The 27,551-nt window shown below is 46.0% G+C and overlaps 1 protein-coding gene across 1 annotated transcript in view; it reads left to right on the forward strand.

The window, feature by feature from the left end:
- The first annotated feature begins 13,153 nt into the window (after positions 1 to 13,153).
- The window catches only part of GNB5 (G protein subunit beta 5), an 83,464-nt gene continuing 69,066 nt past the window's right edge, over positions 13,154 to 27,551 (forward strand). Inside the window, exon 1 of the mRNA XM_073568418.1 lies at positions 13,154 to 13,380. Coding sequence (XP_073424519.1) covers positions 13,269 to 13,380 — 112 coding nt within the window. The 5' untranslated portion in view covers positions 13,154 to 13,268. The remainder of the gene's footprint in view (positions 13,381 to 27,551) is intronic.

Here is a 27,551-nt window from a genome sequence, read left to right on the forward strand (position 1 = left end):
AGGCATCAACATGGAGTTTACAGGAGAAAAAAAAAGGCATTCAAAGAAAAGAACACGGTCCCTACAGTCAAACATGGCGGAGGTTCCCTGATGTTTTGGGGTTGCTTTGCTGCCTCTGGCACTGGACTGCTTGACCGTGTGCATGGCATTATGAAGTCTGAAGACTACCAACAAATTATGCAGCATAATGTAGGGCCCAGTGTGAGAAAGCTGGGTCTCCCTCGGAGGTCATGGGTCTTCCATCAGGACAATGACCCAAAACACCCTTCAAAAAGCACTAGAAAATGGTTTGAGAGAACGCACTGGAGACTTCTAAGGTGGCCAGCAATGAGTCCAGACCTGAATCCCATAGAACACCTGTGGAGAGATCTAAAAATGGCAGCTTGGAGAAGGCACCCTTCTAATATCAGGGACCTGGAGCAGTTTGCCAAAGAAGAATGGTCTAAAATTCCAGCAGAGCATTGTAAGAAACTCATTGATGGTTACCGGAAGCAGTTGGTCGCAGTTATTTTGGCTAAAGGTTGTGCAACCAAGTATTAGGCTGAGGGTGCCAATACTTTTGTCTGGCCCATTTTTGGAGTTTTGTGTGAAATGATCAATGTTTTGCTTTTTGCTTCATTCTCTTTTCATTTAAGACAAATTAAATGAAGATAATAATACCAAAGAATTTTGCAAACATTTTCAGGAAGAAACTGAGTATTATCTGACAAAATTGCAGGGGTGTCAATACTTTTGGCCACAACTGTATATATATATATATATATACACTGTTTTCCAAATTATTATGCAAAAAATATTTCCTCATATTTTCTCTAAACTACCTAAATGAATTGCAGTCATTGTTATTTTCCAGTCATCTAATATTCTAGTATAATTGCAATGTTTTTGAACAAACTGCCTATGAAAACAGCATATTTTTAAAAATAAGAAACACTCAAAATACATGTTCCAAATTATTATGCACAGCAGAGTTTTCAACCTTTTTATCTTGAACAAAAAAATGCATTATCAGCTTATTACAAAATGAAATCAAACAGTTTTCAAGTCAAAACTTTATTCTAGGTGATGTTACATTTGCACATAGGACCCCTTGTTCGAAAGAAGCTTCTGAACTCTCTCGTCCATTGAATTTGTCAGTTTTTGGATGGTTTGTGCTTCAATTGTTTTGCATGTGGACAGAATACCCTCCCAGAGCTGTTGCTTAGATGTGAACTGCCTCCCGCCATCATAGACACTCCTTTTGATGATGCTCCAGAGGTTCTCAATGGGGTTGAGGTCAGGGGAAGATGGTGGCCACACCATAAATTTGTCCTCTTTTATGCCCATAGCATCCAAAGATGCAGATGTGTTATTTGCAGCATGAGACGGTGCATTATCATGCATGAAAATGATCTTGCTGCGGAAAACACGGTTCTTCCTCTTGAACCATGGCAGGAAGTGCTGTTTTAGAAACTCCACATAGATTATGGAGTTCATCTTTACCCCTTCAGGGATCCTAAAGGGGCCGACAATCTCTCTCCCCATGATTCCACCCCAAAACATTACTCCACCTCCTCCTTGTTGGCGCCTTAGCCGTGTTTTCATGAGGTGTCCATCAACCAGCCATCCTCCCCTCCATCCATCTGGACCATCGAGCATTGCACGGCACTCATCGGTGAACAAAACAGTTTGGAAGTCAGTCTTCATTTATCGTTTGGCCCACTGAAGCCGTTTCTGCTTGTGTGCAGTGGATAGAGGTGATTGACAGGATGGCTTACGCACAGCTGCAAACCTCTGAAGGACCCTGCATCTTGTTGTTCGGGGGACGTTGGAGGCACCAGCAGCTTCAAAAACTTGTCTGCTGCTATGACAAGGCATTTTTGCAGCTGCTCTTTTAACCTGACAGTAATTGCCTGTTGGAAAGAGTCCTCAATTTTTCCTTATCAGCACGCACACGTGTGTGCTGGGAATCAGCTACATACTTCTTGATTGTGCGATGATCACGATGAAGTGTCTTGGCAATGTTGATTGTAGTCATGCCTTGACCTAAATACTCCACAATTTGTTGCTTCTCAGCAGCCGACACATCCTTTTTCTTTCCCATTTTGGCAAAAAATGTAGGCTGCTTATTAATGTGGAACAGCCTTCTTAAGTAGTCTTGCCTTTATTTGGACACGCCTGCCAAACTAATTTGCACCGGTATCTGTAATTGCTTTTGTAGCGCTCCTGAGGCTTCTGTCGCCACAGAGGTACTGCACCTTCTCCTAAGATGTAGTGCCCCACCATCCAGGTAAGGTGGGAACTCCTGACCACGCTCCACACCTGCATTCCACACACAGGATAGTTCAGTGGGGCCACCTAACAGCTTCAGGCTGGGGGTTAGCAGAGCACCCCTCGTGGAACCCTGCTTCGTAACACGAGATGTGCTGGGGAGGCGGGTGGAGTTAGATATAAAAGAGTGGGAAGAGTGAAAGTTATTGGTTAGTTGGTTAGAGGAGAGAGAAGATGGGTGTCTGAGGGACGTGCTGCAGCAGGTCCCAGTGATCTGGGCTGCTGGCACGAGAAAGACCAGAGAAAGAGACTGATAGATTGATAACCTAACCTTCCATAAGAGAGAGAACAGATCGGAACGAAGGAGAATAGAAGGACGGTGGGAAGCAGGTTGAGAAAGAGAGAGAACCCTTCCAGTCCAGAGAGCGCAAAGGCCGGGGCCCGGTCCCCGAGGTTGATTGGAACTTTATGTCCGGCAACAGACACAGGAGGAGTAGTGAGCCGCTAACGCCTTGCTCCCATCATAGACTTGGGACACAACAGCAACACTGATAGAGAGCCGGGACGTAGAGTGGAGTCCCCGAAGCAGGCTACAGCTGTCTGTCATACAAGTAAAGACTAGGAACACCTAGAGAGAGGCATTCCAGGTTAACTAAGTACTGGAGTGCTTCGCACCTAAAGGCGCATTGGAGGAGTCATTCAGTAAGGTATATATTGGCGGAGTGTGGAGGGGAAAATCCTATCCTGCCTGGAGGTTGGCTGGAGCCCTGACCTGGAGAACACAGTACAGAGGCAGGCAGTTGTGTGAACTGCAAACAGTGAGTAAAGCTTTGGAACCGCATACTCTGGTGTCCTTCAGTTATTCCAGCACCACTACACCTGGGCACCAGCCTCCATACCATTCTGCGCCTCTCCTCATCCATTGCACCTACACTGCCCTGGGACTACAGCTCCACCTGTGGGGAGCTATACCATCTCTGCTGCAACACACCATCAGTCCCAGCGGATCTGCATGCAGCGTTGGCTTACCACCTTACTTGCCAAACACCACGGGTGGCGTCACAAACTACCTAATAAACTTTAACACCATTAACATCACCGCCATTGATATTGGGCGCCCAGGGCCACAGACCGGGTCACCGCTGCTGTGACACATTCCCTCCTCGACACCGGCCCCCTACCGAGTAACCCCGCAGCCCTGGGTGAAGCGAGGGCGACCCACTTTCAGTGATATATAGAGCCCTGACACACATCACCATCAATGAGTTTAAATGACAAACAAAAAAATTCTAACCTTATCACTCCTAAACTCTTTTTGCATAATAATTTGGAACACAGTTTATATATATATATGTATATATATATATATATATATACTGTATACACTGCTCAAAAAATAAAGGAAACACTTAAACAACAGAATATAACTCCAAGTAAATCAAACTTCTGTGAAATCAAACTGTCCACTTAAGAAGCAACACTGATTGACAATCAATTTCACATGCTGTTGTGCAAATGGAATAGACAACAGATGGAAATTATTGGCAATTATCAAGACACCCTCAATAAAGGAGTGGTTCTGCTGGTGGGGACCACAGACCACATCTCAGTACCAATGCTTTCTGGCTGATGTTTTGGTCACTTTTGAATGTTGGTAGTGCTTTCACACTTGTGGGAGCATGAGACGGACTCTACAACCCACACAAGTGGCTCAGGTAGTGCAGCTCATCCAGGGTGGCACATCAATGCGAGCTGTGGCAAGAAGGTTTGCTGTCAAAGTAGTGTCCAGAGGCTGGAGGCGCTACCTGGAAACAGGCCAGTACAACTTGAGACGTTGAGGGGGCCGTAGGAGGGCAACAACCCAGCAGCAGGACCGCTACTTCAGCCTTTGTGCAAGGAGGAACAGAAGGAGCACTGCCAGAGCCCTGCAAAATGACCTCCAGCAGGCCACAAATGTTCATGTATCTGCACAAACGGTTAGAAACCGACTCCATGAGGATGGTCTGAGTGCCCACCGTCCATAGGTGCCATCCTCCCACACCCCTGACGCACGTTTCGTGTGGATGGCTTTCTCGAAAGCCATCCACGCGAAACGAGCGTCAGAGGTGAGGGAGGATCACTGTGTTGTCCTGGCTAATTATGGGTAAGCATGTTTTAGTGGTAGTAGTATATGCTGGCTAATGTTATGGTGCCTAATGGGATAGACTTTTGTCAGATATGTGGAGATGTTGATTGTGTGCACCTTAATTTAACATTTCTATACTGACACTTTCCCTGTTTACCCAAGCCATATTATGGGCCTGTTATCCCCCTGCTGAGAATTTACCTAGGTCTCCTCCTTTGTGTCTATTTATATTGCATGTGGTATTGATTGTTGTAACTAACAGTGTAAAAAAATTGTTATTTATTATTAACTTCTTTGGTGGTTAAAGTACTCCTCTTTTTTTGTGGTTTGAAATGCTATTTTTGGAGTGTCTCACACCTGATTCTTATTTGGGATCCTTGGGAGAGCTATACATGAACTATGCTCTCGGCCAGTAACAATAATAAGTGTTTGTAATTATTTTATTTGCTTATAGCCCATCATAAGTTGTTAAGGGGTTAAGATACATTTCTTAGATAAAGCATGACTGTCACTAACTGTATTTTCTAGACTATATGATGCACTTTTTAACAACAAAAATATTTCTAAATATTGTGTGCGTCTTATAGACCAGAGGCAGCGGTCGATCATGTATGCTTATCATGTATCTGCAACTGCTGCAGCACATTTCAGCTGATCGGGGGGTGTCAGATGTCGGAACCCACCGATCTCATACTGATGAGGACCTATCTTACAGATAGGTCATCAATCAAAGTCCCAAGTAATCCCTTTAAAGGTACCGTTACATTTAGCGATGCACCAGGGATTCCGACAACGATACAACCCGGTCAGGATCGCTGGTGCATCGCTAAATGGTCGCTAGTGAGCTTCCAAACAGGCAGATCTCACTAGCGATGCAGCAGCGGTCGGCGGTCGTCACTTACCTGTCAGACGGCAGCTCTGGTGACGACTTCCTCCCGCGTCCATGGAGTCGCTCGTCGGCACCAGCAGGAAGCCGACGACAAGAAACGGACCAGGACGATCTCGCGCGATCAGCTATATCCAGTGGGGAGACAGGTCAGATGACATCAGCATCGCCATGGCAACCATTATGACATCATAATGAGGGGCGGGCTTGATACACACACACTTTTTCCTAATTATGTAGATAGGGGCAAAATTGTTTGGTGAATTGGAACGCGCAAGGTTAAAATTTTGCCTCACAACATAGCCTAGGACGCTCTAGGGGTCCTGACGTGTGATTGTGCTTGTGGCTCTAGCTGCGACGGTGCGGATGCCAATCCCGGACACACACACACACACACACACACACACACACACACACATACATACACACACTTGAGCTTTAGATATTAGATTTCTCTTTGAGAGATGGAAAGTTCTGGTGGATCAACCATATGAAGGACATTATAGCCTTCTTCCTGAGAATCGTTGGGTGGGCCATAGAGATCGGAATAAAAATCTCTAAAAAACGTGCATATTTGAACTGGGTCACGGATAATGGAGCCATTAGGATGTTTAATGTTGGTGATTTTAGTAGCCGTTTTGAAGGGTTTCGTTAGTGATGCCAAAAGGCGCCCAGGTTTATTACCCCAACGAAAGAAGTGGTTTTGTTGGTAGGCAAGTTGGCTATGCGCTTGTTCATGCAGTAAGGTGTCTAGATTATGTTTAGCAGTGAGGTAAGCCTCCTTGGATGAGGAGTTATTGTGTAGCCGGAAATCTCTATAGTCTTGAGTGAGCTGGTCAAGAAGAGGCCACAAGGAGTACAAATTCTTCTTTTTCTGAGACACATAAGAGATAATATGTCCTCTGAGCACTGTTTTAGCGGTAACCCAGAATAAACTGATGTCTTCTGAGTTTTCCAAGTTATCCTCCATGTATGTGGATCGCCCTCGCACCCAGGGCAGCGTGGTACTCGGAGCCGGGCCCGGTGGAGTTCAATGGGAGTTGTCACAGTGGCAGTGACCCGGTCCGTGGCCCTGGGCGTCCATTGTAAAAGGGGGGAATGTTGAGTGATGGAATAAAGTTTATTAATGAATGTTTCGTGATGCCACCTGTGGTATTCGGCAATGAAGATGTTAAGCCGACGCTGCAGACATCCTCTGGGACAGATGGTGTGATGCAGCAATGATGGTGTAGCCCCCCACAGGCAGGGTTGTAGTCCCAGGGCATTGTAGATGAAGAGATAGGGGAGAGACGTGAATGGTGCAGGTGCTAGGTGTAGCAGTGCTGGGTGTGTTGACGCAAGAATAAGTGGACACTAGGGCATGTAGTTCCAAAGTTTTACTCACAGTCTGTTGCAGGTACAGGTGCCTGCCTCGGTGCCGTGTCCTCCGGGTCAGGGGCTCAGCCAACTTCCAGGCAAGATGAAGTACTCCTTTCCAACACTCCTCCAACATATGTGCCTTTTCTGAACGTCTCCCTTTTGCGCCTATAGTGAAGTACTCACAGTACTGAGTTACACTGGAGTTCCTCCTGTCAGATGTTCCTATGAACTCTACTTGTACGGCAGACAGCTGTAGCCTGCTTCGGGGACTCCTTGCTACTAAGTCCCGGCTCACTCACGTTGCTGTTGTGCCCCCAAGTCTTGTGTGGGAATAAAGTGGTTCTATTCTTCCGGTGTCTGCTGCAGGACCATTAGTATCCATACAACCTCGGGGACCGGACCCCGGCCTTGCGCTGTGAGCTTGGGAAGGGTTCTCCTCTAACCCTAATCCTTAGTCCTCCTCTCCTCACGTTCCGTACAATTCCTGCTCTCTTATGGAGAGAGTCAGGCTTTCTATCAATGTTCCTTTCCTGTGCCAGCGGACCCAGGTCACTGAGGTCGGCTGCAGCACTTCCTTCATCCATCCCACTCAAGGGATCTTCTCTCACAAACTGACCCAGTCCTAATAATCTCCCGCTCTCTTGTGCAGACTAAGCTCCACCCACCTCCCAGCACTCTTCGTGTTCCAAGCATGGAGCCACCAAAGGGTGCTTTGCTACACTACTGTGTTGTGTGGGATGCAGATGTTGGAGTGTGGTCAGGAGTCTCCACCTTACCTGAATGGTGGGGTACCACACCTCAGGAGGAGGTGCAGTACCTCTGTGGCGACTGAACCCTCAGGGGCGCCACATATGTCTCCCACCAGCCAGTAAAACATTTTTTAAATCATCTGACGTATAAAGATATGAGGGAAAATGCCAACGAAAGGAGAGAGTTTTCCTTGTGGGAAGGTCTAGGGTAAGTAGGACAGGAGAGTGATCTGAAATAACCATTGGAAGAATCTCAACCGATTTTAAAGATGAAAAATGAAGGGTAAATGTTAGCCAGTAATCAATGCTAGTGTGTACGTCATGAACCCTAGAGTAAAACGTATTTTCTTTTTCCATAGGGTGGCAGCATCTCCAGGAATCCAATAAGTCAAGCCTAGCTAATAAGATAGGAACCATTCCAACCCAGGATAGGGATGCAGGCGGTGGGGAGACCTATCTAAAAAGATATCATGAAGAGCATTTAAATCCCCATCTAATAAAATATTAGTACTATGCCAGCTATGGATAAATTCTACAAGCTTAGAAAAAAAGGAAGGGCTAGCCGCATTAGGTGCGTAAACATTAATAAGGCAGCATTCCCTCTGCTCAGCAAGGATCCTAATTAGCAAATATCATCCCGCCTTGTCTCTTACCACATCTTGAATGGAATATTTAAGGTCTCTATGGAACAGGATGGGAACCCCACGCTTCTTCCTTGAAAAAGAAGCCTCTATGCAGTCCGGTAAATGCTTGTTAAGGAGTGGAGGATGTTTTCCACTAATCCAGTGAGTTTCCTGCAAAAACACAATGTGTGGGCATATACGGTACCATGGTCTAAAACTTTCCTGTGTTTCACCAGAGTATTGAGCCCAGCCACGTTCCAAGATAACAATTTGAGGAGCTACAGTATTAGAGTCAGCCATATTAGCCTATGCCACATTGAGGCCATGAAAGAGTAATATTAGAAAAGAAACAACTTGGCAAAGGTCTGTCCCAGCAAGCAAACCCAAACACCCAGAAAAACAAAATAAAAATTGTGCCTAGGGAGGAAGAGCCCACCCCCCAACAAACCCACAAGCAATAGAAAAACTACAATATACATTATATAACAGTATCTCGACTAAGACCTCCCTTAATCATAATGCAGTTAAAAATAAAAAACAACATGCATAAAGTACAGGAAAGATGTATATCTTTGTACCGTGTTAGCCAGTAGATAGAAAAATATTCAGAATTGAGAGTCCTCAGTGGTTGATACATTTTAATGGCTAACTGAAAAGATGGTAACACATTGCAAGCTTTCCAGACTACTCAGGTCTCTTCATCAGGCATTGACTAATACAACATCTGAAGAATCACATATATATGCACAACACAGCACAGAAAAAATGCAATAGATAAGACAATGAATGTGTTGCATGGATTTATGTCTTTTTACATCAATTAAGGAATTTGCTCTTAAGACCTTGTGGGGGCATCACAACACATTAGGAGACCCCAATCAGAGGACAATAAACATCCAGACTCCTTATCTATGAACTGGTCCAATATTTATGTTTCTCCCTATGCTATAATGATATTTCTGCTTCACGTCACTTGTCTTATCTATTGCATTTTTTCTGTGCTGTGTTGTGCATGTATATATGATTCTTCAGATGTTGTATTAGTCAACGCCTGATGAAGAGACCTGAGAAGTCTCGAAAGCTTGCAATGTGTTACCATCTTTTCAGTGAGCCATTAAAAGGTATCAGCCACTGAGGACTCTCAATTCTGAATATTTTTCATGCATTAAGTAGAAACTGAAAGATTAGTCATGCAGATATACAGATATATATAAACAGAGATGTAACATGGCTATCCACTAGAAAAAATTACAAAACCCATGAAATTGAAATCAAGTGGCCGGAGAAGAGGCTCGGGAGGAGCACTTCACCTCCTCCATGGCTTCATTAGGGTCAACAAAAAACATAGTCTATTCTCGGAGTTCCACTCTCAGACGTGCCGGGTAGAGAAGTGCAGAACGGGAGCCTCTGTCATGCAGAAGTATACAAACCGGGACAAAGGCACGGCGCTTGGCTGCCACCACGGCAGAATAATCTTGAAACATAAGCAGAGAGTGTCCCTCATATTTCACAGCAGACATAGCCCGAAATGCCCGAAACATTAGCAGTTTATCCTGAAAAATAAGTAACTTAAAAATAACAGGGCGAGGGTGGGCATTGGATTCTGGAGTTGGAGGTCCAAGTCTGTGGACTCATTTGACTATCATGGAGCAAGGCCGGTCAGGCAAATTAAGTGCTCGTGGGAGCCAGGAGGAAGTAAAGTGGTGGAGATCCTTTACCGACTCGGGAATGCCAATGATGCGGAGATTGATATGTTGGATGAAATAGTAAATCAGGGATCAGGTGGCTTTTGGAGTAGATAGTATCCTGCTTTATATGTGTCCTTTTGGGGGGAGGGGGTGTGCGGGGGGGTCAAGAAAGTTCTGACCTGGTAGCTGCCCCCACCAAAGGTAACCAGTGCCACAGATAATAGGCCAGTGCCTTTATCCTCTCAAAACCCCTCACTCACAGTCACAGTTATTGTTTTTTTTTAACAAGCTCCTCTGGCCACTATCGGGGAGAGGCAACACCACTGTTCAGGCTACAGTAGAGGAAATCTCCTGCAGTGTATTTCTAAGGCCCCGGGCTGCTCAGTGATTCTGCAGCAAATGGGGAATTCCCCTGTTGTATAATTGCACAGGAGAAGAGGAAACACAGCTCCCAATCACACAGAACCCGATCAGCAACCTTCCCTCTCTCCCTCCCGGGGTGCAACAAGCAGCAGCATCAGCAGGTAAGACAGCAGATGGGTAGGGAGAAGTCTGGTCCCGGGGGCATCTTACTGCCTGCAGGGTCTTCACCGCAGATGCAGCGGGGTGGCCCCCCCCCAAGATGGATCATGGTGGCAGACCTCCCTAAATGCTATGTGCTGGAGGCTCCCTGAAGTTCACTCACCCCTCAGCTGGGCCTCTGCTGTAGATTTGTCACAGGTGGATGGAGGGGTAGGAGTGCAAGGACCATCCCCAGCCACAGGAGAAACTTTTTCCAGCAGGGGGACCACGATTCAGGCCCTGTAGTAGGCCACAGATTGAAGAGGCTGTGCAGGCAATCTCAGGCTGGAGAAGTTAGTTTAAAACTGCTGCTTTCTGGTCCCACGGGCACTGGGCACCCACCAGAGCAGAGCAGGATGGTTAATGAAGCACTATTAAGTGTGGATGGCACAGATTGACTCCTCTCGATGTGGAGCTCCCTCATGTATATCTGATCCCTGCAGCGGCCATCTTGGAACCCCTGACTTTTAATAAATACATGAACACTAATACACATACACACAAACACACACACATGCACACACAACACATACATACACTCACACTCACCTCAACACACAACATACATGCATACACACACAACATACACACAGACATACCCAACATATACACACAACATACATGCATACACACACAACATACATACATACATACATACATACATACATACACACACAACATACATGCATACACACATTCACCTCAACACATAAACGCAAGTGCACACACCCCTTCAGTGCTGCAGTGCTGGGCACACAAACACACACCCCATTAGTGCAGGTACACACAAACCATCACACAGCCACCCCTTTATTTCTGAGGTCACACACACATCCCTTTAGTGCTGGGGTCACGCAAAACACACACACCTCAAGTGTAGGGGCCACACACAGCCCTTTGCTGCTGCATTTCAGGGGACATGTATACCTCAAAACACACATACAAACATATACATATGTAATCGACTCAACATTCTCACACACTCACACTCACACACTCACAAGTGCATACACCCCTTCATTGCTGTAGTGTTGCAGACACAAATACACAATCATTTAGTGTAGGGACACACAAACTGTCACACAGCCACCCCTTTATTGCTGGGGTGACAGACACACAACCTTTATTGCTGGAGTCAAACGCACACCACTTCAGGGCTGGGTTCAAAAGCACAGTGCTTCAGGGCTGTGGTCAAACACACAGCACTTCAGTTCTGGGGTGAGACACACAGCGCTTCAGGGCTGGGGTAAAACGCACTGCACTTCAGGGCTGGGGTAAAATGCACTGCGCTTCAGGGCTGGGGTCAAACGCACAGCGCTTCAGGGCTGGGGTTAGACAAACATCGCCTCAGGGCTGGAGTCAGACGCATAGCCATTCAGGGCTGGGGTCAAACGCACAGCGCTTTAGGGCTGGGGTCAAACGCACAGCACTTCAGTACTGGGGTCAAACACACAGCGCTTCAGGGCTGGGGTCAGATGCACAGAGCTTCAGGGCAAGGGTGAGACGCACAGCGCTTCAAGGCTGGGGTGAGACACACAGCGCTTCAGGGCTGGGGTGAGACTCACAGTGCTTCAGGGCTGGAGTGAGATGCACAGTGCTTCAGGGCTAGGGTCAGACACACAGGAGCAGAGATTGGGAAGCTGTCCTGGCTGGGAGGAGGAGCTAAGCAGACAGGTACATGTGCACAATAGGACCCTGGAGGGAGACACAGGGCAGAGCACTTTGATCCAGGCCGAGGCCCGATTTAAAGTGCCTAGTGATGCACCTGGCTGTACGCCACTGGAATGGGGGCTCTTAAGGGAGTGGGTGCCCTAGGCATTTGCCTAGTCTGCCTGCCCCTAACGCCTGCCCTGCCAATATGGTCTCCTGTCCAATCTCTGGTTTTATGGACGTGAGACACATCACTGAAGAGGATAGACCACCTTTCCGGCCTCCATTCTCCATTGCCGCATTGCTCTGCAGCATGATAGTGTTTGAGTGTAGTGACATGAGGTCAATGAAGAGGCCGTCACAAAGAACATCACACTGGTCTTAAGCTCATGATTATGGTTCCGGACCCTTCTACTCTTTATTCCAGGTACAGTAACAGTTCTGATTTACACTGATTTAGTTATGGAACCAATGGTCTGGTCATTTTTTTAAGTGTCCCAGAAGTCATTTTTCAATATGACAACGTCAGGCCACATGGTGCTCATGTTACTTTGAGGGAGCTGCCAGCAGCGGATCTTGATGATTTGCCCAAGTGCATTCAGCGTGGCAGAACATTCCTCAATCAACCATTAATAACCTCATTGATAGCATGCCAATGTATGTAAGTGCGTATAAATGTGGTACTTATACTCAATACTGAATAAACCAAGACAGCTTGAAAATTTAGTTTCCATTTTTTTCATCATTTTCATAATTTACATATCATTTAGATGTCTGTCCTGTGATTGCCTTATTTCTAAGACTTTTCCATTTTGGTGTTGCACTTTTAATGTTGAGGTTTGTATATACTACTGAGAGGTATAACCTAATTGCAGGCTCCCTTTAAATGTTTACATATTTAAAACCAAATTATTTTTAAAAAAAGATATTTCCATCTTTAATATTTATGGCCTTTCCACGTTTCATGCTATAAATTCCTGAAATGTCTCCTTTGTAAAATGACTCTGAATAGTCAGACCATGCAGTGCATAGGATTTTGTAACACATCATAGTTAATTTGTATTAACTAAAATGAAAATATTTGAGAATATTCTATTCTGCATGAGATATAAATATTTATGTCTACATGTATCTTTATGTGTTACAATAGATTATAGAGGATAACGGTCTTTCCCTTATCTAGGAATAGAAATTATTACAAAAATGCTTTTTTGTATTTTGCCAAATAAAGCTATTCTTGTTACAAAAAAAGAGACTTGTCTCCAGGCAAGCAGCTGCTGCTCCAGCATCCCTGACAGTGCAGCCATCCCCATCATACACTGCTCCGCTTCCACCTCCCTCCTCTCCTCCAACCTTCTCTCTCTTGTTTATCTCAAGATGGCAACCGAGGGACTGCAAGAGAACGAGACCCTGGCCTCCCTGAAGAATGAGGCCGAAAGCCTGAAAGGGAAGCTGGAGGAAGAGAGAGCCAAGCTGCATGATGTGGAGCGTACGTATTCATGCCTGTGTCTGTGCCCTGTGACAGCTGCTGGGGACTCAGCTGGGAAGTCATCAGAGTTGGTGACATGACAGAGGAGGGAGGCAGAAAATCGGTGTAGAATTCTGCAGTATTATCTCTGTATTATCTGCATGTCTTGTCGTCAGGGTGTCACCCCATGCACTATCCCCAATCATCCCCTACGCGGCCACAGATCTGCAGCTTTCCCAGGACTGCGATCATTTGGACACGCACGAGTCATGCAATCCACACGGTACTGTATGGAGGTCTGACTGGTGAATCAGGTCTTACTATGTGGAGGATGTTAGGAAATACAGCGTCACATGTTCTGTTGTTATGCTATTACGCTATTCAGGCAGGATACAGAAATAGTAATAATGGGATGATACATTACAGAGATGGTCGCTGTTCACGGCTGGTATTCTGCCAAGTCACATAAAGGCTCCTGCACTATTGTTATTGTTATTTAGCACCAACATAATCCACAGATCTGTACAAAGATTGTCCCGATTCATATTTCCACAGGATGCCATATTGTGAAAACATGGTGCAATGATCAGAGACTACCAGGCCATACTGTCGTAAGACCAAATTCAAATAGTCTAAACGGCGTACACCCTACAACAAACCTTTATCACCTATCCACAATGCGAGATGATAAACTCCAATGATTCAAGTCCCCGATTTTGGAGGAATCTCTGTCAGTCAAGAGAATCTTGCAGTAAGATCAACCCCAAAACGGCACATAAGGGCATGCAGGGCTTTGAAATATAAACAAAAATCATTACCTTTATATCTTCTATCTGTTGCTGCATTCCCGAGAAATTAGCATTTTATTAGCATTGTGAGTGACATAACACTTAACTATCCCCTGCCTCCATTGGCTGTTTCCCTGCCCAGCACCAACCTCTTTAGTCTGATTGATACTTCATTTTCTAATTTCCATGCATGACATCACACAGACAGTGAGCTATCAATCAAGTTAAAGATGCTGGTGATGAACATCCTTGGGAAGTAGGGACTAGTTAAGTGCTCAGTCACACCCAAAGCACTTATCACTAAAATGCTAATTTCTTGGGAATGCAGCAACAGAGAGAAGAAATAAAGGTGTCAATGGATTTATATTTCAAAGACCTGCATGCCTTTTGGAGGGTTGATCTTATTGACATATGCCCTGTAAATGCTGTGTCAGGATGCATGTGTGACCATCGCTTCATTGCTCCACAATGACCATTAGGCAGCATTTGGAATGCCATGTATCATTATTCTGCTATTTTGTGGGTAGGTGATAAACATTGTTGTGACATAAAGTGTCATAAACAGCTGAAACAATCTCGATGGTTTTATATTCTTGAGACGTGCCAACAAGTTTCTACATGGATGAATTAAGCAGATAATGCATTCTTGATTAAAGGGGTTGTTTCATCTCAGTCAGACTGCAGATCTCAGGGCGATCAGCTCTTCACCCTTGGTCCTGCTCCCGACAACCCTAACAGGCAATTGATTGTGCCAAGGAAAATGCAGAAAGCCAGACATTATTTCTACAGTGCAATTTATAAAGTGCTGGAATCATTGAGCTGTGAATATTGATGAGGTGCAAGCAGCAAACACCACCTTTGAACTGGTGTGGCGCTGTTTTTAAAAGAAAGCGGTCATTTTTTTATATCCTGTACAATCCCTTTAATGTCTATTTTTATACGCATAAAATGACTGAATAATAGAACATAAATTATTCTATGAGGGCTCAGACATAAAACAGAAATGCTATGCATGAGAGACACAAAGAGCGTGAAGTATTAAAACAGTCTTAGCAGGGGGAAAAATCCATTTGGGTCCGTCTCGTCTCCCGTGCGGCTCGTCCCTCGAGCTGACATCCTGCAGCCAGTGCCTGATACATACTGCTGGTGGATCGATCAGCTTTTATCTGTCAGGTTCCCTTTAAGGCCCAGTGATTGAGATGGAGCCATGAATAATATCTCCGTTGTTAATAAAATGGCATACATTCGGGATTTGTTCTGGGTAACAGTGACCCATGTTATCTTCCGAGCTGGGGGATTTCTGACTGTGAGTATTTCTATGTAATGTAGGTCAGCTAGGAATATGGGAACAGCAGTAAATGCAAATGTAGTAACGTACAGACAATAACAAAGTCATGTGTCCCCGAAAATCACTGCAAAGATAAATGTGATGTACGGTATCGCCCAAATAGAGGAAGGGTAACTTGTGATGAGAAGTTCCCAAAACAGGACAAGATCCGATAACAGGCAAACAATTGCATAAGAATAGCAATCTTTATATAGTGCAACGGTACAATTCAAAGGATACGTGTACAGCCTAAAGATGGTCATGCACCTTATACAGTACATGTGTCTCTCACCACTCACCTCACCACTCACCTCGACATACTTAGCATGTCATTCTCCGCAAGGAGAAATTATACTTCTTGGATATCACCACTCCCCCATACACATGAGCATCCTACTTCACCAAGTATTATGTGTTCAGTAGGGAGCGAAAGCTGCTGCCAGACTCTTCTGGCAGAGGCTTATCTTGGGGAGGTTAAAATGCATTGGCTTGTGGAATTTAACGGTCCAACTCTTATATATCCTGACAGAAGAGAGTCAGGTGGCCCTATACACAGATGGTAGTCCCATCCCGTTGTTGAGATGGATGACTGATTTAATTCCAGTGTGTATAGGATTCAATAACTGGACATTATAGAGTAATTAACTAACAACAATTCAAAATATAAGATTTAGGACCCTGCTCGTAACAGGTTACAATCTAACAGCATGTTTACTCCATGTTGAAATCCATATGAATGGCACCCAAATATAATTTAGACTTGACACAAAAGGTAAAGTGCTCATGAGATGTTTTTTAGTTTACTTGTGTGACTTGTAACAGTATTGAAGAGAAGCTGGGTGAGGCGAGAGATGATGGGGTCACTAGTACAGGTTATAGGGGAAGACGAGAGGAACCTGGAGATTTCTACTGTTATTGGGTCCGGTAAACAAGAGACGTGCAGGAGGGATGAGGATCTAATTGGAGACTAAGAGATCATTTCATAGCAGTTGGCAATGTTAACTATGAAGTAAGTGGCCAGTTCTTCAGCTCTTACGTATGTGATGGGGACAGACCTGCACTTCAGGACTGAAAAGGGCGTAAACAGTGTCAAAAAGTCATTTTTTATTATTGGATTGTGAAGAGATGAGATTGCATGCATTTCATCAAGTTGAAAACAGAGAGTTATTCCACCCCAAATAGCATTACAGACTGCATAGAATTTGGCATAGAATATGCAATGTTACAATGACCTGATATGCACATATTTCCCTCATGGTCATGGGTAATGATCCAGGAACTTACAAATACAAACTGTTTTGGGCTCCGTTTATAAGACCTGGACAGTCTTGGGCTTGAATGTCTGAATTTGATGATTTGCCATACCACACCAAAGTCTGGATCCAGTAAAAATATATACAATGGCTATATGCTTCCTAATGCTGTAAGTCTGTAGGAAGGTGTTTTGAAATACTTTATAAATATATTTGCTACCAAACTTATTTAACTCCCATTGAAAACTAGATTTATTAGCAATATTTACAAACTTTCGGCTGTTTGCAAAAAATCAAAGAAACATGAAAAATGCAAATAGCTCAACACAACTAATATCAATTGATTTCTCCAAATTCAACCAAAAATTTCACTTTTATTCACTACTGCAGTCTCAGAATTAGTCAGCCCCTTCATGATAAATATTTTTAGCACTTATTAGAGCAGCCTTTGCTTGTTATGACCTACTGCAAACATGATGCATCTGCATGATGACACCGTCTTCTGGCTACGCTCCTGAGGAATCTTAATTATTCAAACTATCGGAAAAAAGAGCGCAATAGGGTCTTATCCGGGTGATTTTTGAAAGGTAATATAGAGATATACTCACCCTTTCCAGGAGAGAGCTGAGCATATAGGATCAATTTGTCAGCCTGCTGCATGTCCAACGGTCCACACAGTGACCGCCAAGTAAATCTCTTATGGAATAAAATTCTTGGACTTATGTGCGCTGCTAGACAGAATATCAAATCCAGATCAGGCCGGTTTCACATTAGCACTTTTTAAGCGCACGCACGGCCGGGGGTAGCTCTGCCCCCGAGCCGGCTCTCTGCCCGGCGTGCCCGCCCCTTGCTTGTAGCGCCGCCTACTAGCGGACAGCGGCGCCTGCGATCGGCGCACCCTATCTTTAGCATAGGGTGCGCAGATCGTGCGCAGGCCATGCGCTAGTTGCGCTTTGACCTGCGCTGCGCACTTTTGACGGTGCGCCGTGCGCGCCAAAATCAAACTTTTCGGATTTTGGCGCGCACGGCGCACCGTCAAAAGTGCGCAGCGCAGGTCAAAGCGCAACTAGCGCACGGCCTGCGCACGATCTGTGCACCCTATGCTAAAGATAGGGTGCGCCGATCGCAGGCGCCGCTGTCCGCTAGTAGGCGGCGCTACAAGCAAGGGGCGGGCACGCCGGGCAGAGAGCCGGCTCGGGGGCGGAGCTACCCCCGGCCGTGCGTGCGCTTAAAAAGCGCTAATGTGAAACCGGCCTCACTTAGATAAATTAACCATTTATTTCCCAACACGTTTCGAAGTCCATAACACTTCTTCCTCAGGGGATGACATATCATATGTCACCCCCTGAAGAAGTGATATGGACTTCGAAACGCGTTGGGAAATAAATGGTTAATTTATCTATGTGATCTGGATTTGATATTCTGTCTAGCAGCGCACTTAAGTCCAATAATTTTATTCCCTGAGGAATCTTAGACATTCCTCATTAGCAACGGCCTACCAATAATCATGGGTTGTCAGGAGAGAAGCCCAAAAATATAATAAGAGACATTGCTGCTTTAAAAAATCAATGAAAAAGATACAAAGAGAAAGCAAAAGCATTGAATGTTTTTAGAGATACAGTTGGATGGTGCCAAAGAGGAAGCTACTACCAACTGCCACCAGATTCTTCAGGTGGTTAAAAGTCCTCAAGGGGCTGCAAAAGACCTGCAGCAAGGTTTGATGGCAACAGAAACTAAGGTTTCAGTCTGCACATTAAGGGGCCTACTAAATGCTGAAGGTCTCCATGTCCGTACTCTAAGATGTACAGCTATACTGACTCAAAAACATAAGAAAAGTCCTCTTTAAAATGCTCAAACCCATATAAATCAGCCATAGAAGTTTTGGGATTTTATTCTGTGGAGCTTTGAAACAAAGCTGGAAGTTTGCATGCCTATAGATCAGCAATATGTGAAGAGAAGGGAAAATTAAGCATATGCTGAAAAGAACATTCTGCCTACAATGAAGCATGGTGGTGGCTCATTGAGGTTGAAGGGCTGCACTTCTTCCTCTGGCACTGAAAGCAAGTAGTGTGTGCAGGGCAAAATGGATTTAATCAGGCATGTCGTCTGTAAGGAAGCTGAAGCTTGTGCGTCATTGAACTTTCCAACAGAACAATGATCCCAAGCATGTCTCAAAATCCTCCAAGGCTTGGTTTCAGAAGGAGTCCTGAAAAATTTTGGAGTGGTTGTCAAAGTCGGCTAGTAGAATTTGAATTGGGTGGTTACAGCATGAAATATTAGTAAATTAGAGGCCATTACCCATGAGGGTTTAAGATTCTTTGGGAATGCTGCCAAAATCTAGTTTCTGGCAATGTCTCTTGTTTGCAGCAGGTTATAACAGCCAAAGGATGCTCTACTCAAGAAATTTGAGACTACAGTAGTCATTCAAAGTGACATTTTGTGTTGAATTTGAAGAAACCCCTTCTTATAATAGCTCTTTTGGGGTATTTAAATTGTTATTGTTGAATTGGTTTATTACAAACAGCAGAAAGTGTGTATAGTGGTGGCCAAAAGTTTTAAGACTGACACAAATTCTGTTTTTAAGTTTTTAAACTTTTATTGACAAATGCATCACATTTATTGTATGTAAAGACTCAATAGTTATAAAGTCCATTACTTTTCAAAAGGCTCCTGGGCCAAATCCTGACTGATGGCAACTCATTCATGCTAATCAGTGCTTGGAGTTTATTACATTTTTTTGTGGTTTGTTTGTCCACCTGCTTTTTGAGGAATGACTACAGGTTCCCAATGGGATTGAGATCTGGGGAGTTTCCTGGCCATGAATACAAAATTTCAATGTTTTGTTCACCAAGCCATTTATTTATCATTTTTGCCTAGTGGCATGGTGTTCTATCATGCTGGAAAAAGCACTGTTCATCATCAGATTGCTCCTGGATAGAGTTGAGCGAAACGGGTCGAAAAAATTCAAAAGTCGCCTCACCCTAGGATGAGGTCGGCCACGAGGTCGGCAACTTACGCGCCAAAGTCGCGTTTCAAAAGTTTGTTTTGCGCTCTTTTTCAGCCAATCAGGATCCACGGACACTGTGGGCAACGTGATGACATAGGCACGGGTCACCACCATCTTTCAGAAGGGCATGCAAGTGATTGGCTTGCTTTGGGGGGCGTCACAGGGGGTATAAAAGGGCGTGCACGCCGACCGCCATGTTACTCATGCTGATCTCAGAATAGGGAGAGCTGCTGCTGCTGCTGCTGATTTTGTAGGGAGAGCGTTAGGCAGGGAAGAAGACACCAAAAACTGCTTCTGCCGCTAGCGATTTTGCCTGTACAACACACCAGTCACTGTGCAGTGCAAGGGGAGGCTATATAGTGGTGTATCAGTGGTGTTGGTTGTTGGGCTGCCTTCTAAGGCTTCCTGACATTCCTGCATTGCTGTTTACCCACTGCTCCGCAAAGTGCTTTTTTAAAAGCAATCCCAATTTTTTTTTTTTGTCCTGCTGAGAAGAAGAAAAAAAAACTGCTTCTGCTGCTAGCGATTTTGCCTGTACAACACACCAGTCACTGTGCAGTGCAAGGGGAGGCTATATAGTGGTGTATCAGTGGTGTTGGTTGTTGGGCTGCCTTCTAAGGCTTCCTGACATTCCTGCATTGCTGTTTACCCACTGCTCCGCAAACTGCTTTTTTAAAAGCAATCACAATTTTTTTTTTTTGTCCTGCTGAGGTACTGAGCGTGCATTTTTTCACACCATACAGCGGTGTACGCTCCTCACACAGTACCGTGTAACGGCTGTTATCACAGCCACAGTGAAGCTATCAGTGAGTCACTCTGTGAGAATAAGTCGAGGACATGTTCCGTTCTTACAGACCTGCACTCTAGGGAGATTCCAATTCTGCCCAATTCTACATACACCTTGTGGTTTGTGATACACTAGCCAATTTCTGCCTGTGACATAGCGCTCAGATACTCAGTGGGCCTCACACAATCCATAAGTGTCCAGTGTCCACAAGTGTGTGCAGAAATTAAAAATCTCCCTTATCCTCTAGTCACTTTGGTCACAGCTCTGCCATTGAGCCTGTGACAGAGCGCTCAGATACTCAGTGGGCCTCACACAATCCATAAGTGTCCAGTGTCCACAAGTGTGTGCAGAAATTAAAAATCTCCCTTATCCTCTAGTCACTTTGGTCACAGCTCTGCCATCGAGCCTGTGACAGAGCGCTCAGATACTCAGTGGGCCTCACACAATCCATAAGTGTCCAGTGTCCACAAGTGTGTGCAGAAATTAAAAATCTCCCTTATCCTCTAGTCACTTTGGTCACAGCTCTGCCATCGAGCCTGTGACAGAGCGCTCAGATACTCAGTGGGCCTCACACAATCCATAAGTGTCCAGTGTCCACAAGTGTGTGTAGAAATTAAAAATCTCCCTTATCCTCTAGTCACTTTGGTCACAGCTCTGCCATCGAGCCTGTGACAGAGCGCTCAGATACTCAGTGGGCCTCACACAATCCATACGTGTCCAGTGTCCACAAGTGTGTGCAGAAATTAAAAATCTCCCTTATCCTCTAGTCACTTTGGTCACAGCTCTGCCATCGAGCCTGTGACAGAGCGCTCAGATACTCAGTGGGCCTCACACAATCCATAAGTGTCCAGTGTCCACAAGTGTGTGCAGAAATTAAAAATCTCCCTTATCCTCTAGTCACTTTGGTCACAGCTCTGCCATCGAGCCTGTGACAGAGCGCTCAGATACTCAGTGGGCCTCACACAATCCAAAAGTGTCCAGTGTCCACAAGTGTGTGCAGAAATTAAAAATCTCCCCTGTCCTATAGACACCTTGTACCTTGTTTTACATTACTATATAGTTTGTTGGATTTTGTCTACATTTCTACCAAAAATGAGGAAGGCTGGTGGAAGAGGCCGTGGAATTGGGCGGGGGTTGGCAGCTGGTAATGATGGTGTTGGTGGTGGATCTGATGGTAGTGGCAAGAGCAAAATAGGACCGAATGCAGGAGGTGTTGAGCCTGCGTTATCGTCTGGCTACATAAGGCCTCGAACGCTTAGTTTTCTAGGAGTTGGCAAACCGCTTTTAAAGCCAGAGCATCAGGAAAAAGTTTTGTCTTACATTGCTGACTCAGCCTCCAGCTCTATCGCCTCCTCTTCTTCAGTTGTAAAAAGTAAAAGCACTGAGTCGTCATTGGAGGCTCATGTTCATGAACCACACCTTTCCTTGTGTCCTTCACCCCAACCAAGATTGAAGGATGACGCAGGCCATAGTACTGATTACTCCATGGAGCTGTTTTCACATACCATGCCTGGATTATCAAGTGAAATGGTGAATTACCCAGGCCAAGATGAATCTGACATGGAGTGCACTGATGCACAGCCGCTGATGGATGATTCTGCTGGTACATTCACTCAGAGCACTACATTGTCCTCGCAGTGTACAGAGCCAGATTCTGACCCTGATGAGACTCAGGTGCCCCTTCCCGCACACTATACCACCATACACGGTGACACAGAGGAAGGTGCACATGACATAGAAGAGGAGGTGATGGATGACCCAGTTGTTGACCCAGATTGGCATCCATTGGGGGAAGAGGGTGCTGCTTCCAATAGCTCAGATGAGGAGCATCCACAGCAGACATCGACATCGCAACAGCTGTTATCTGGCAGGCCCGGAGCACTCCAAAGACAGGTTCCAAACATCAAAAGAGTTGCTGGACAGCTTGTCCAGAGGGTCAAAAGATCACAGCGTGCTAGGCCGCAAAATGTCTGCCAAAGTAGGAAGAGTGCAGTGTGGCACTTTTTTGAACAAAATCCTCATGATCAGGCCAAGGTTATCTGTAAGAAGTGCGCAAAGACCTTTAGCCGAGGGAAAAATCTGAAAAATTTGAATACCAGTTGCATGCTTAGACATTTAACCAGCATGCACTTGCAAGCGTGGACACAACACCAAATCTCAAGTGCCACATGTGCAACTGATCACAACGAAGGTAGTCAGCAACGCTACATTGTTTCCCCCACTGTAAGCCCACCGGTTAGCACAGCAGCAAATGTTGAGGTGTCGTTGCAAGGCCACAGCAGTCAGGGAATCCCACTGTTATATCAACGAAAGACTGATTCTAGGCCATCAGAAAGAACACCAACTCCATCACCATCATCAACCCTCTCTCAGTCCGCCCTGTCCACCGCTACTTCCACCATATGCAGCTCTCAAGTCCAGCTCACCCTCCCAGACACTATGAGTAGGTCAAGAAAGTACTCAGTCTCTCATCCGCGTACACTGGGTTTGAACGCCCACATTGCCAAACTAATCTCGTTTGAGATGATGCCCTTTCGGTTGGTGGAAAGCACAGCTTTCCGCGAACTCATGGCCTATGCAGTACCACGCTATGACCTACCCAGTCGCCACTTCTTCTCTCGCAAAGCCATCCCAGCCCTCCACCATCATGTGAAAGACCGCATTGTCCATGCACTCAAGCAGTCAGTGAGCGGAAAGGTGCACCTCACAACTGATGCATTGTCCAGTCGGCATGCCCAGGGCCGCTACGTGTCCATCACTGCGCACTGGGTTAATGTGGTGGATGCAGGGTCCACAGGGGACAGCGGTGGTGGGACAGTGCTGCCTAGCCCACGGTATAGGAAACAGTTGGCTGTAGGCGTTCGACCCTCCTCCTCCTCCTCCTCCTCCAGAAGCGAAAGCTCGTCCACAGAGCGCAGTCGTACGAGCACTCCATCTGCAGCTGCCACTGTTGCACACAATGTGTCCCCCTATCGAGCAGCTAGTGGAAAGCGTCAGCAGGCTGTGTTGCAGATGATGTGTTTGGGCAACAGACACACCGCCGAGGTGCTGGCCGAGTACTTGAAGCGACAAACTGAGTCATGGCTGGGCAGTGTACATCTTGAGGCAGGCAAGGTAGTTAGTGATAACGGGGGTAATTTTGTGGCAGCCATAGCCCTTTCAAAACTCAGCCACATACCTTGCTTGGCTCACACCTTGAACCTGGTGGTGCAGTGCTTCCTCAAAAATTATCCGGAGTTAACAGCCCTGCTCCAGAAGGTGCGAAGACTGTGCGCGCACATCCGCCGGTCGCCTGTACACTCCGTTCGTATGCAGAAGCTGCAGCGATTGCTCCACCTTCCCAACCACCGCCTCATTATCGACATTGCAACAAGGTGGAACTCCACCCTGCACATGGTGGAGCGGCTGTGCGAGCAGAGGCAGGCCATAATGCATTTGTGGGAGGATACACGGCCAGGCACTTTGAGAGCAGACATGGAGTTGACAGGCGTGCAGTGGTCGAAGCTGAAAGACCTTTGTAAAGTCCTTCAGTGTTTTGAGGAATGCACACGGCTGGTAAGCGCAGACGACGCCATCCTAAGCATGAGCATCCCACTTATGCGTCTGCTCATGCAAACTTTGATGCACCTTAAGGAGCAGGCGTCTGCAGCCAATGTTGATGAGGAGGAAGAGGAGGAGGGAATCCTTGATGACATTCAGCCATTGTCTGCTCAGGGACCTCTCCTGGACGATGTGGAGGAAGAAGAGGAGGAGGAGGAGGATGATGGGGATGATTACTTAGGGGAGGAGGATGCATCTCGTGGGGCAAGTGAAAATGTTGGCGTGGCAAGGTCTGGTACAGGGTTTGTGCGTGACTGGAGGGATGTGGATTTGCCAGAAAGTGCTCCTCGCAGTGCATCATTGACACCGGGAACATTGGCCCACATGTCAGATTATGCCTTGCGGATCCTAAAAAGGGACCCCCGCATTGCCAAAATGATGAACGATGACGACTACTGGTTGGCCAGCATCCTGGATCCACGCTATAAAGGCAAATTACAAAACATCATGCCACAGGAGAACCTTGACCTAATATTGGCTAATAAACAAGCAACTCTGGTAAATCGGTTGCTTGAGGCATTCCCAGCACACAGCAGCGGTGATGGTTCTCAGACGAGCCGTACGGGCCGGGGGCAGCTTGGCAGAGGTGTTCGTGGTGCACACAGCAGAAGTGGCGTTGGAGACAGGGGTTTCATGACAATGTTGTGGACTGATTTTTCAAATACCGCTCACACAACTGGTAATACTGCATCGATGGAAAGTGACAGGAGACAGCAGTTGTCAACTATGGTTACAAACTACTTTTCCTCCCATATCGATGTTCTCCCACACAGGTCATTCCCCTTTGACTATTGGGCCGCTAAACTGGACACCTGGCCTGAATTGGCCCAATATGCCTTACAGGAGCTCGCTTGCCCAGCTGCAAGTGTGCTATCGGAAAGAGTCTTCAGTGCAGCTGGATCAATCCTGACAGAAAAAAGGACCCGTCTGTCAACCCAAAATGTGGATGATCTAACCTTCATTAAAATGAACCACGCATGGGTTTCCAAGGATTTTGTCCCACCTTCCCCTGATGACACATAGGGTGACAGAAAAATGGCTTGCTTTGGTCCACCTCTTCCTGGGACTTCACCTATTTCGCCTTTTGCATCAGCTGAATGTCCAACATCAACATATGCCACTTTCTAAAACTCCCTAACTGTGCTGCCTCCCCCCCATGGCCGGGGTCACCACCTAGCGCACGACACCGTGCGAGTGCCGTTGCCCTGGACAGGTGGGTAGGCCGACTCTTGGGCGCGGGCACTGGCACAGGGTCCCTCATAGTGCAATCAAGTGTCTCTGACGGTGGTGGTGCACACCCGCCGTCAGACACACCGCTGTACTATGAGGGGCCCAGTGCCAGTACCGACGCCCACGAGTGGGCCCCCCTTGCTTGGGCAGGGCCCCAGCATTTGCAATCTTTACCTCTCCCTGCTCCTCCGCTGTGTAATCTGGGCCGTCAAATCCATACTGTGCCTGACACCGTCTGAGCCTGCCTCCTGAGACATATATTTTGAATGTGTACGCTATCCATACATGTTATCCGGGGATACGGTACCCATTCTAACCTTTGTGCAATCTCGTGCAATCCATACTGGGCCTAACACCGTCTGAGCCTGCCTCCTGAGACATATATTTTGAATGTGTACGCTATCCATACATGTTATCCGGGGATACGGTACCCTTTCTAACCTTTGTGCAATCACGTGCAATCCATACTGGGCCTAACACCGTCTGAGCCTGCCTCCTGAGACATATATTTTGAATGTGTACGCTATCCATACATGTTATCCGGGGATACGGTACCCTTTCTAACCTTTGTGCAATCACGTGCAATCCATACTGGGCCTAACACCGTCTGAGCCTGCCTCATGCTGTATAGAAATATATTTTGAATGTGTACGCTATCCATACATGTTATCCAGGGATACGGTACCCTTTCTAACCTTTGTGCAATCACGTGCAATCCATACTGGGCCTAACACCGTCTGAGCCTGCCTCCTGAGACATATATTTTGAATGTGTACGCTATCCATACATGTTATCCGGGGATACGGTACCCTTTCTAACCTTTGTGCAATCACGTGCAATCCATACTAGGCCTATCACCGTCTGAGCCTGCCTCCTGAGACATATATTTTGAATGTGTACGCTATCCATACATGTTATCCGGGGATACGGCACCCTTTCTAACCTTTGTGCAATCACGTGCAATCCATACTGGGCCTAACACCGTCTGAGCCTGCCTCCTGAGACATATATTTTGAATGTGTACGCTATACATACATGTTATCCGGGGATACTGTACCCTTTCTAACCTTTGTGCAATCACGTGCAATCCATACTGGGCCTAACACCGTCTGAGCCTGCCTCCTGAGACATATATTTTGAATGTGTACGCTATCCATACATGTTATCCGGGGATACGGTACCCTTTCTAACCTTTGTGCAATCACGTGCAATCCATACTGGGCCTAACACCGTCTGAGCCTGCCTCATGCTGTATAGAAATATATTTTGAATGTGTACGCTATCCATACATGTTATCCAGGAATACGGTACCCTTTCTAACCTTTGTGCAATCACGTCCAATCCATACTGGGCCTAACACCGTCTGAGCCTGCCTCCTGAGACATATATTTTGAATGTGTACGCAATCCATACATGTTATCCGGGGATACGGTACCCTTTCTAACCTTTGTGCAATCACGTGCAATCCATACTGTGCCTGACACCGTCTGAGCCTGCCTCCTGAGACATATTTTGAATGTGTACGCTATCCATACATGTTATCCAGGGATACGGTACCCTTTCTAACCTTTGTGCAATCACGTGCAATCCATACTGGGCCTGACACCGTCTGAGCCTGCCTCCTGAGACATATATTTTGAATGTGTACGCTATCCATACATGTTATCCAGGGATACGGTACCCTTTCTAACCTTTGTGCAATCACGTCCAATCCATACTGGGCGTGAGAACGGCTGGCGAGCTGTTAAGCAAGCTATAGCACCTGTCCAGACAAGTACAGGGATTCCCTAGCGAGGAGACTTATTTGATTGTTTTCAATGTTGGGACAGCAATTTTTGGGGAGCACTATACTCTGGAGAATGATAGATGGGGCCCACCATACACTGGAACATTCCAAAGGTGGACATCAGACACTGGAGCAGCATTTACAGGGCCCATTATACACTAGAGCATTAGAAATGGGGCCCATTATGTTTGGAGCAATATTTGGGCCCATAAGACAGTGGAGCTTCATCCATGGGGACCAACATATACTGTAGCATTATGTGGAGCTCATCATATACTGTTTCAAACATTATATGGGACCAATGATTCTGTATGGAGAAATAGATGGGCCTCGTCATGAGATGTAAAAAGTGAGGTATTTTTCATTGTACTATACCGCTATTTCTCTGCCGTATCGGAGCATGATGAGTTGTGG

Source organism: Dendrobates tinctorius, unplaced genomic scaffold (assembly GCF_039654945.1).
Source record: "Dendrobates tinctorius isolate UK_male_01 unplaced genomic scaffold, ASM3965494v1 ptg000022l, whole genome shotgun sequence".
Lineage (NCBI taxonomy): Eukaryota > Metazoa > Chordata > Amphibia > Anura > Dendrobatidae > Dendrobates > Dendrobates tinctorius.